At 33.7% G+C, this 12,321-nt stretch overlaps 1 protein-coding gene across 1 annotated transcript in view; it reads right to left on the reverse strand.

Moving 5' to 3' along the window:
• LOC125059823 (protein scarlet-like) overlaps window positions 1-12,321 on the reverse strand; it is a 69,263-nt gene that overhangs the window by 30,702 nt on the left and 26,240 nt on the right. Inside the window, exons 4-6 of the mRNA XM_047664458.1 lie at window positions 11,433-11,616; window positions 2,454-2,606; window positions 714-952 (exon numbers count right to left, since the gene is read on the reverse strand). Coding sequence (XP_047520414.1) covers window positions 714-952; window positions 2,454-2,606; window positions 11,433-11,616 — 576 coding nt within the window. The remainder of the gene's footprint in view (window positions 1-713; window positions 953-2,453; window positions 2,607-11,432; window positions 11,617-12,321) is intronic.

Here is a 12,321-nt window from a genome sequence, read left to right on the forward strand (position 1 = left end):
CAGAAGCACAAATTTAAATAAATTTTACGAAACCGCAACGCGTAGCCTGTCTTGTATTGAGACGTTAGTTTTTGTTTGTGGTTAAATTTGAAACTCAATCTAAAATCGGTGAAGGTGAATACAGTGTAAAATTTCATCTTATTAAGATTAGTGTGATTGACATGGATCAAATCATAGTAACACCTTGCTTAAAAATTAGACGCAGTTTTAAATATTTGTTGTGAAAAAATAGTTTTGTATCGAGTATCATGAGAATCGAATGAATTTGTGACGACAATTTGTACGAATTGTTGGACAGTTTGGTCACGTATTCAAATGTGTAATCTTACAGCTAGAACGCATAGATTATCAAAACAAGTTTCATACTATAAGAGTTGTGTATGTGTGTAGTTTTAATAGAAAAAAAAAACGGCAGAGCACTCAAGCTGACGAGAGCTAATCGATTAATCTTGGTGGGAGTAACGATTATATAATAAGATATTTTTTTTTAACTGTACAACGCTAGCTAACTATATGTTAAGGAAACGTCAGCGGAACAGTGCTAATATCACCATCGATTTAAAAAAGCCAACATATATCAGTTAAACGTATGGCTTTTTTCCGGTATTATTAACATAATTATGATATAATAAAAACTTCCCGACGTCAGATTTTATTTTTATAACTCGAGATCTTTGAGCAAAACTATAAGCTCTATAATTAAAAAAACTTACGAAGCGAAGAACTGGTCAGCCTGTTCTATTGTTCCATGGAATGCAATTCTTCCATTCGCCAACAGCACCACCTGGTGGAAAAGCTCGAATACTCCAGATGCTGGTTGATGTACGGAACATATCACCAGCTTGCCACCAATTGCGAGACGTCGCAGCCGTGATACCACTGAGTTAGCGGCGAAACTATCGAGACCCGTGGTTGGCTCATCACAGAATAGAATTGGAGGGTCATTGAGCAACTGAAAGAGAAAGGTTTATTATAGCATGGAAGAGTGCTGTGAAACAGTGGACCTACATCCCTTGGTCTTAGATATGTTTGACAATATTTTCTTATTAGAAAGCTTTTACTATCAATTTTTTGATTTAAGGCAGGCTGGTTTTCCTTGATTAAAGCTTAGGACCCCTAGAAAAGCGGTTCCGTTAACTAACGGCCGTCATTTTACGATTGTTAAGCTAAGGTTTCCTAGAAAAGAGGTGCTGTTAACTAACGGCCGTCATTTTACGGTTGTTAAGCTAAGGTTTCCTAGAAATGCGGTGCTGTTAACTAACGGCCGTCATTTTACGGTTGCTTATAACTTTACTTTTTAACATAATGCAAAAAAAAACAATCATATTCGCTCGTCCAAGTTACGGTTCAACTCATTGTATTAATTAAATATGGGCACCGCTACACGCGAAAAACGTTGAACTAATGTTTATCACCGCTATGACGGCCGTCATACAAATGACAGCACCGCTACTCCGATGTTATTTATAGACACCGTATGGGTGACGTCACCCAACGATACATTACGGTCGTTAGATATCGGCGCTGCTTTTCTAGGAAACCTAAGCTTAAAGAGTGTTGAAAATAAAAATTGGTGATCAGGCACTAAACGCAGGACCTCGGGATTGAGTTGCACTTCTAGCCACTAGGCCATCAGTTCAAACGTGAGATTACTTCCTATTACTTAAATATTTTATTAATTAAAATTACTTTTACGTTAATTTAACCGTCAAACTAATTGTTCAGAACGCGACAGTTCTGAATACGAAACGAGTAGGACACTTTTCGTTCGTGTATAAAGGATGTTACTATGTTACTAATAATTATAATATATTTCAGTTACGTAATAAAATATTTTAGTTAATATACCAAATACCAACGGATTAACTGAAGGTGTTTTTGTTTAAACTTGTTTACAAGTTGTTAAATATCACATTTTTGACATAAAATTAATAATTCATTTATTCGTCTTATATCGTTCTGATAGTATTCGATACAAATTGAAAATAGTATGTTAATATTAAAATGTAAGTATTCCAATTAGCTAAGAATCTTGGCGATAATTTCCTGGATTTATTACGTTGCGTTTATTATTATTATAATAACATTATTAAATATTGGTTATAGAAACTGAAAAAAAATATTACAAAAAAATTGTTGATGATTCTATGTTTTAAATGCAATTATTCTATTTTATAATGAGGTTATAACGTGGTCGTATATTCGAACATCGAGTTCATTTTCCCTCATTTGGTGGTGACTGTTATGTTTTGATAAGATATAATATTTTAATTTTGATTTTGGAACTGTAGTAACTAGAGAATAGATTTTAAGTCCTTTATAAGTATTGATTATCCTGCGTATATTGTGTGCTTTATATATATTTAAATCAAACATTAGCCCTTTAAACCAATACATAAAGTTTTCGTTTAATTCCGTCTTAAAATTTGTATTTACAATCAAGAAATTCTTACTTGGACAGCCAAAGCGACTCTTTTCCTTTCGCCACCAGACAAAGCTTTCAGCTTTGTGCTCGTGCAAGTAGAAATTCCCAGTTCTCCAAGAAGTTGCTGCACTCGGCGAGATCTGGTGCTAGTGGTTGATCGTTTATCCATCATGAGGCGTGCCTGGAAATATTCTTGTATGAAGTCTTGTACATATTATATGAATTATAGTAGAATCTCTACAACTCGAATGTCAAAGTAAATGCAACACGTGTAAATTCCCCATATAGCATTTAAAGAACTACGTGGAACCACGATAGAAAAATGGAATCACAGATATCGAAACGGCGAAACAGCTGCAATAACTTATTCCTTCCCAATGTTGTTTCGGCCTTTTCGATAATTAAACAAATGAAACCAACGGGATTGATTATTATCGTATCGTTCAGGATGCGATATAGTGCTGCCTGTCCTTGTAGCAATACAGCTGAAGAGACGGTGTTACATGTTCTGACCGACTGTCCAATGTATAAATACGACAGGTATAACACTGAGCAAGCTATGAGCATAAAAGTAACAGAGACAATTTAAAGGAAATAATGTTAAACATTAGGCATCTTTTTTGAGATTTGCTGTTAAGGTCATACAAAAAGTCGTTAAAAGAAATAGGTAGTAGTGTTTAATCATACGGGTCACCAATACCATTTACGTAAGCTATTTAATACCTCCGACGACTACATAGTCGGGGAATTATCTAGAAAACATTTATAATAAAAAAAAGTTCGAGTTACAAAGTCTAAATAATTCAAGATACCGTGTATTTAGGGGTTTAGCGGAAGGGAATGGCAATTTTTTTCGACTTAACGAGGTTGATTTATAGAAATTCCACTGTACTAGCTTTCTTTTAATATGTAGCTTTACAATACGTTTAAACATTTCGAAATAAAAACATAACATAAATAGTTTACTAGTCGACGACTCATTGGTCTAGTGGTTAGTACCCCTGACTGCGAATCCATGGGTCCCGGGTTCGATCCCCGGCTGAGGCGAACATCGATGTGATGAGCATTTGGTGTTGTTCTTAGGTCTTGGGTGTTTAAATATGTATTTATATATCTATCTATAATATGTATGTATATCCGTTGCCTAGTACCCATAACACAAGCTTCACCAGCTTAGCATGGGACTAGGTCAATTGGTGTGAATTGTCTTTAAAAAAAAAAAAAAAAAAAAAAAAAAAAAAAAAGGAATAATTTCGGCCCACAGTGCACCACACCGGCCGCACGTAAGTTCATTATAATTGGATAAAGAGCTTACGGGAAACTTTATTGGATTCTCTATCGGATAGCTTATAGTACACGGTACGGAGGTTAAAAGAAGTTTTACAAAAGACATGTAAATACTGTTGTTTAACTAATATTTAAATCATTATGTTAGAGTTAAAGTCAAAATAATTTATTCATTTATTATGAACGTCAATAAAGAAATACACATTATTTTAAATTTACATTTACTGTCAGTTCTCAAATCTAGGGCGTAGAACGGACGAGAACTTGCAATAAACTCTCCGCCTCTCAAACAATCGCCAAGTTTTTTGTTTTACACAATGTTTGTAAGGAGCTGCAACCATTACACCATGTTCCTCATGACATCTTAAGTAATTAATAATAAGAAAATAAATTAAGAACAAGGATTTGTCCTCTATCTGCAGGAGGCATGGTAAATTAGGAGCCCGCACTTAGGTACCTACATTCTTGTGGGAACAACAAGCAACACGTTGTTTTATGTACAATATTATATATTTTGGTAAAAAGAATGTATTTGTTCATACGAGGAACTTCTTCGACTTCGAGATTAGACACTGATTGCCTAAGTTCTACACCCATAAAACCCCGCCTATAAAAACTTGTGTTCAGCAGACGCTGCCGGGGACTTTATAAAATATAAGGCTATTTCATAATTAAATATATTAAAAGAAAAAACACGACTAATATTAACCCGCTTTCAAAACATTCAACTGAACGCGAAAGACCCGATATTCCCGGAGAGTTCGAAGGACCAAAATTTACGGTCAAGGTTACGGTAAAACAATAGAGGATTTTAGTGTTACTCTTTATTTACCACTCGCAAAAAACAATAGAATATAAGCGAAATAATGAAATTTTAATTGCTATGTAATGAATGAATGCAGTCAACAGTCGAAAAGAGTGTCTTCGTGTGGCTATACTCTCGGGGCGTAACTCAGGTCATTGAGGCTATATCGATAGAAACGTATAAATAGAGAAATAATATAACATAAATATTTTTTAATAAAAACCAACAAGAAGTCGTTTGAAATAAGTTATATGTTTACATATTTTTTTGCGTCAACATTATTTTAATTTCAAAAACTAGTCAACAATCAAGATATCGTATTTCTCACTATCGCTTAAATCTAGTGTCCTATTACCTGAGAATTGGTTGTAATATCAGGTATTTACATCAGATTGAACAGATAACAAAAAATAAAAAGAATCAAATAAAATCGTTTACGAATAAATTTAATTGACACAACGCCCTTCTAAACTTAGCCGTATTGTTGTGACGAAAAGAAATCCAATAAAATCGTTTATAAACTAAGGTTATATAATATGTTTAAGAAAGCGCCCAGAGATATAGGAATGAATTTCACGATAGTTTCGTCAAGTATTCGTCAAGAGTGTCGATAGCTTGAAGGTAGCGGCAGTTGCCACCCCCCGTAAGAAATCGATTTTAGGAACTTAACTTTATAATTAATTTGTCAAAATTTATTTTTATTGCTTAATAATATCGAACCGTCAATTTTCTTTATACGACTCTTTTTCTATCTTCTGCACTTACTTCTAGAGGTGCCCTTGACAAACCGGAGACAAAACATTTGTATGTAACAATGCGATAATTTAAGCTTATGACAGCTCAAACGCGTCGATTTTTATACAATTAGTTCACGCGCACTATGCATGTTCGTGTCTGTTTAGCTTCACTACGCCTACGATACTCATTAATCTTTTTTTTAGATAACTATTCAATTTTATGTGTTTGTGTAAGGTATCTGGTGCACTTGTTCTTTGTTGGTTGCGTGAAACCTACACAGCATACAGCCGGTAAATTATAAGTTCCCTCTAGAAACTCACGTAATTCTAATGATTATTTTATGGACCGATAGTGTTCGGTGTTGTTCGCATTGTGGAACAAGCTGCCCACTGAAGTATTTCCGAACCAATTCGACGTAGGTCCTTCAAGAAAAGAGCGTACCAATTCTTAAAAGGCCGGCAACGAATTCGCGATTTCTGGCATTGTGAGTGTCCATGGGCGGTATCACTTAACATCAGATGCGCCTACTGCCCGTTTCCCCGGTTCTATATAAAAAAAGTGGATTTGTTCAGAGATTTAGACATCTCGAGATTTTATATTCCATTATTTTGTAAAAGCAACATTTAACAAAAAAAATGATTCGATATCTCCCAGTACTTTATTGGCAATAATTGAGTTGATGCCTGCTTGATTTAGGAGAAAGATAATGGTTATAACACATGCAATTATAAATAATACTTGTTTCATAATTAATTTATATTAATAAAATACTATTATTTTTGGAATGGTCCATTATTTTCGTATAGCCTCTGGATGTCCTCTTTATCACTTTTAAATATAATTCTATGAATAAAATGTAAATTAATCATTCAGTGGAAATTAAATAAGCAACACATAATAACTTATCTCTGATCAAAAAACATCATATGTTAAATAATTAAACCTGCAATCTAATTCAGCTACTATCAGTTTCAATCTCTGTATAAAGGAATCGTTTGAATACATATGTATTTATATTTTTAGATCTAAAGATATGCAACTGTGACGATAATTATATTCTTAAAGATAAGCAAGAAACATGCAAAGAACACTTCAAAACATTTCCATATTTATATTCGGTAGTTTTAGGTAGCCGCGAAAATCTACATGGCGTGCGATAGGTCTTAGGACATATCTGGATTAGACTTTTCATTAAATATTTTCTTTCACAGTAGGCAAGTCATCCGCCTACTGTGATACGTCATCTACTTTTCCGTCTAAGGCTTGCCAGTTTCACCACGACTTTTTCTTTACAGTACGAGAATCAGCGCGCACATAGCAGCCGCGATTCGAACCACACTGTTAACGGAAGCACGCTCAATACACTGCTGTGAAAATCGCGTATATACTCTGTCAAAAGTCAAAATCATTTTTTCATATAGGTAACACAATGTACACTTATGAACGTGAAAAAAAAAAACAATAAATGCTTCTAATTTTACATTTACTGCCAGTTCTAAAATCAAGAGCGTAGAACGGAAGAGAAGAACTGTATATTAAAGCGTCTACACAATACACATGGCCCTAAAATTAGTGGCGATATTGAGATAATGGTGGTGGGAATGAAATCGGCTCATAGGTTCAATCGGCAGTAGTGTCTCGAATTGCCTACACACGAGGTGATATACTGCCCACCACTTCCCCGATATTGCCTCTGATTTTACAGCCATGTGTTGACACTTTTAATAGTATCATCTTTCATTACAGAATACGTCGATAAAAATCGATCTTATCGTGGTCTCAAAAGGTTTAAAAGCTTTACGACATGATAACATTACCTTTTTAAATTACAAAAGATAATAAATAAAACAAAAATAAGAACTGATTGAGAGTCGCCAAAGAAATTTAAATTCTGAAACGATTTGGTATAACATACTATCGGATTGTTTATGATGATATTTACTTATAATGCCTACTAATTTCTACCCTACTATGTTTTTATAACTATTATTAAGTACACAGATTGATATGGTCTGCTGATATGTTTCTATGTTTCGCCTCTGTACTAACTACTTAAGCAACAATTTATTAGATGAAGAAACCTATAACATAAATACATAATATTTGAAACCTACAGAGGTGATTAGACATTTGGTAGTTCGACCCCGAGGGTATTTTTGATGCAATCGTTTGATGAATTCTGTTCTCCGAGTAGCAGATTGCCTGGATTCGAGTCCCTCATACTCTGTCGCTGGTGCTGGGAATTCGCATTTGTTTAAAAATAAAAGCTTTTGCAGAAACAATTTAATTTAAAAGGTTAAAGTAATATAAGAAAATTTTATTCGATATTATTATTAGCTCGGACTACAGTTATAAGCTTTTTATATCTGCGTTTTATTTAAATTTATTTTATGTCTACTATCAGATTGAGATACAGATCTCAGCGAATTCTTAATACACATTCACATGTATTTTTATATAGATCCTTCAAGGAATTTTGTGGGCTATAAAGAAAATGAGACGCATACAAAAGCCATTCGCAAAAAAAGCTTTGCTAAAAAATAGGACTTAAACTTGCATACAAAGAACATAACTGGATAATTTCAAAATTGTTTTTGTTTAACATTAGTGAAATAAATAATAGTTTAAAAAAAACTAAAAAACACGCTTTTAAAGCATATCATACTAAAAAGTGAAAAATAATTCCTAATTTAGGCTGAAAATGGTTAAATGAACAAAAAATACTGGTATTATTGTGAAAAAGCGTGGGTTGCTCGATAGACGAAAAATATGGCACAGAGCGCCACACATTTTAGTTTGATGTGCTTTAAAAGCGTGTTTTTTTTTACTATTATTAATTTTTTAGTTTATTTTTTTTATTTTTTTTCGGATTATTGCATTGTCATCGATCTTTGACAGGTGCGCAAAGTTTGAATCTGTCCGTTAAAAGTGGGTCAAAATCGAGTCCGAAGGAGTCGGTTACATACATACATACATACAGGTGAAGCTAATATAAAGCGTGTAAAAAGGAAAATTTTGTCGATCTGTTTCTGTGATCATTTTTATTTATAGACAAGTGAAGTGGGTGATGCCGGTTTCCTCACGATGTTTATCTTCACCGTAGGAGGAGTGTTAGATGATCAATTCTATATAATTCCCATATTTATTTTATATACTTACAAAGTATCAAATCCATTTACAATTGTATAAACCTACGATGAAGCCATTGTAAGCTTTCGTGAACAAAGGGGATTATTACTACAGGTTATGGATAAATACACAGGACTTGCTGACACTGGGATATTATGGAGACCTCGTTTTTATTAAATACCGTCTGACCTGTATATTATACGTTAAATAAGACGATGCAATGATTTGAAGTCGATTTGTATCTACAGATTTTTTAATAATAATTTACGAATACAATCTATACTAATATTGTAAAGAGGAAAGATTTGATTTTTTGTTTGTTTGAAATGAACAGGCTCCGAAACTACTGGACCGATTTCAAAAATTCTTTCACCGTTGGCAAGCTACACTATTCCCGAGTGACATAGGCTATTTTTCATTTTCTAAAAAAAAACAAAAAACTTCCTTCAATCGCGTGCGCTGCGAAAACTATTAATGATAGAACAAAATGATGTATTAAAATTTTTCAGGACACATCACTATCTATATAAAATGTCTCTATCTTTTATAGTTACGTCACAATAAGCGTCCTTTTATCATTTTTTTAATAAAATACCAGCGCTAGAAAAGGCTCTTTATTCGTACCTAGGTATTGATCCTTATTAAAATAAATACCAACGTTTCACATAAGCAACAATTTAATGGCATAACCACCAAAAAAGCATGGTGGATTGGTGTTCTCCTGCCGTTTCTCTTGAATAGTTTACTACTATGTAATATAACAAAAATCTTAGCCACAGCAACGCTTGGCCGAGTCTAACGTGGTCAGAGACGAAGATATAAGCACTATATATGACGGAAAATAAAAGGTTTATCAGTCCCGCTAATCTGTAACACCGAAACCCATTAAGTCTGTATATAATACTTTTTTTACGCGGTCTTATAAATCTTATTTAAATAAAGTAATATTATTTACATAATTCAACCACTTATATAATTAAAATAGCTAGCTTTAGCTATATATAAACAAAACTATAGTCAATTCATACTATAACAAAAAGCTTTGTTTCTAGCAGAATATTGAATATTTTCATAATAAAAATGATTACAAAAATGCAACCTACAAAGGGTAGTAGTATTCAATTATTTTTTTATTGTGTGAGATAGGTACTAAAATACAGCTATCGAACTCACACACATAATCTAGACATGTCATTCGATATTATCAAATATTAATATCACATATATTTCCCATTGAAATGTACTCCGTAGAAAGCAGGTGCACTGACCAACAAACCAATCAAGCGAGCGACATATCGCGTTACATATAGGGTTCTTATAACTAACGAATAACAGAACAGTAGATTTGAGGTTAAATTATTTAGAAAAGATGTTATGTCAATCGATATGCTTTAATGCCAAGTAAGTTCATACTAGTAATAATCCTGGGCTCATGTATATGAATGCAGGTATGAAGCTAATGCGTTTAAAATATTGCTCGTGCGGTGAAGAACGAGTATGTTTTAGACTCAAAAATCGACGCTAAATAAGACAGAATATTTTAAAACTGCTTGGTCGACATGGGTTCTAGAAATAAGTTCTGACTTGCGATTCTGTAACTTACTTTTTGAACTCGCACAGCGGTTTTCTGATTTGAGCCCGACCGCCGCTGTGCGAGTTCGAAAAGTGAGTTACAGAATCGCAAGGCTGCTCCAAAAGTATGATGGTGTACACTACACTGTACATATAACATAAGCTAACAACAAATTAGTATCGCAATACATCGAGGAAGTGCTGCCAGCATTAAAGACAAGGCACCAAAAAAAAATCAATTATTATTATAACTTTGTTGAGAATATTTTAAATAGTAGTATATTTGTGTGTTGAAAATTAATATCAATATATACATTACCTTTCATGTAATAAATCAATCGTTTCATTATACTATGGTCTTACTCTAATAGGATAAACGGTGCGTGTGACTTCTGAAAGTGAATATGGAATTCTCTCACGCACATTCACTCTTCGTTTGGCCCAATTATATAAAGAACTTGAACTTCAATGCCTTGTATGTATTGAATACCATGTATTTATTATTTACTTAATTTACTTTACTGAGAGCAGTTTTGGTCTAGTGGCTTCAGCGTACGACTCTCATTCCTAAGGTCGTAGGTTCGATCCCCGGCTTTGCCAGCTTAGCTATGCACCAATGGAATATCTATGTTTGATGTAACATTTGCTCGAACGGTGACAGAAAACATCGTGAGGAAACTGACATGTCTTAGACCCAAAAAGTCGACGGCGTGTGTCAGGCACAGGAGGCCTGGATCAGCTACTTGGATTAGCTACTTGCCTGTTAGATTGAAAAATGATCATGAAACAGATTCAGATCTGAGGACCAAACCTAACGTAGTACTTTTGAGTAGTACCACTGCTTTTGTTTTTAATTTTTTTTATTATTTACATGGTATTATTTACAAACATATTCGTGTTTTTGTTACGAAGATTTCACCATTATAATGCTGCATTATCCCCGAGTCTATTTTGATGTTAAAAATATTTGAATATGCAGTGTAAAGCCGAGATAAGGCCCTGGTTTCTAATTAAATTGGTCCCGAGTCAAAGTACACTGTAATAATGAGAAACAGTGTGATCTTTGTTTGTGTGTCAGGCATGTGTAACTTTTAACGAACAATATTTGCTTGTCTGACGAGACATAAATTTATATAAAAACCCGCATTGTATTGCATTTTGATTTATATACCGTGTTTTATGGCATTATAGAGTTATTCTTCTTAAAAAAGTAAAACTAGAGGTCTTTATAAATTCGCCAGATAATTACTCACCAAAAAAAATTATGCACGCAAAATATTACTTTTAAAATAATAAAGTAATTTTTCACACAAAACACTTTTCATGGAATATATACACCTGACAATACTGTAAGAAAAATACCGCCGGCTCAGCTGGTTTCTTTAGTGCAAACATTCAAACATACATTTCAGCAATTATAGTTGAAGATTTCTTACCATGGTGATTTCAATTCATAAAAATACTCTAAAATCTTACCATAAACTCCATGTGTTCTGCAACAGTCAAGTCTTCAATAGACAAATCCTCTTGGGGAACAAAGCCAGATATCCTGGCGATAAGATCAGCACCAGCCAGGCGCCCGTTTAGCATGAGGTATCCTGTAGTAGCACTTTTGTCTCGACGACTTATAGCAGCGAGTAGCGTGGTCTTTCCGGCTCCACTGGTAACAAAATGTGCTTTATTATAAGTTTGACAATTTATTTATTAAAGTACACTACATGTATATTATGTATGTATCTGAAAATACATGACAATTATGGTGACCATAAATTTAACAAAAAATAAAATAGAAATATAAAATACACTTCCGATTTTAGTTTTTACAAGTCATTTTTTTAATTCAAATGAGAGGTAGTTCTCCTAGGTTGGTCACACAGACGGAATATGGTAAACCCTGCTAATTTTGAACCTTGGGGATTAATAAGACAATAAGTTCTGTAAGAGGTTATCGTTCTGTATTTGACCATATAACAAATTGTAATTTTACTAGAGATACTGGCAAACATCTTGAACATAAAACAAGGAAGTGGGAGAAAGTTTGCGCAGCGCGGGACATAAACATCAACTGATTTACCAATTCGACACGTCACTCTCCCGCCGCGCCCTAAAAATATATAATAAAAGTAGTGATACCTAAAAATCGCTTCTACGCAGGCCAAGATATTTGCCGGTGTCTGTACCAATGTTTTTTTACCCCTACAACTAGTAAAACTGGTTTCGAAATTCCTCCAAATGACGTACGGATTAAATAAAATGCACAGAAACTGTTCAATAATGTACATGACATAATACAACAAATACGCCATCTTGTGTGGATAGATGATCATGATTTCATTAAACTTTTAGCTAGTCCGCGTTCATAATG

Source organism: Pieris napi, chromosome 20 (genome assembly GCF_905475465.1).
Source record: "Pieris napi chromosome 20, ilPieNapi1.2, whole genome shotgun sequence".
NCBI classification, from domain to species: domain Eukaryota; kingdom Metazoa; phylum Arthropoda; class Insecta; order Lepidoptera; family Pieridae; genus Pieris; species Pieris napi.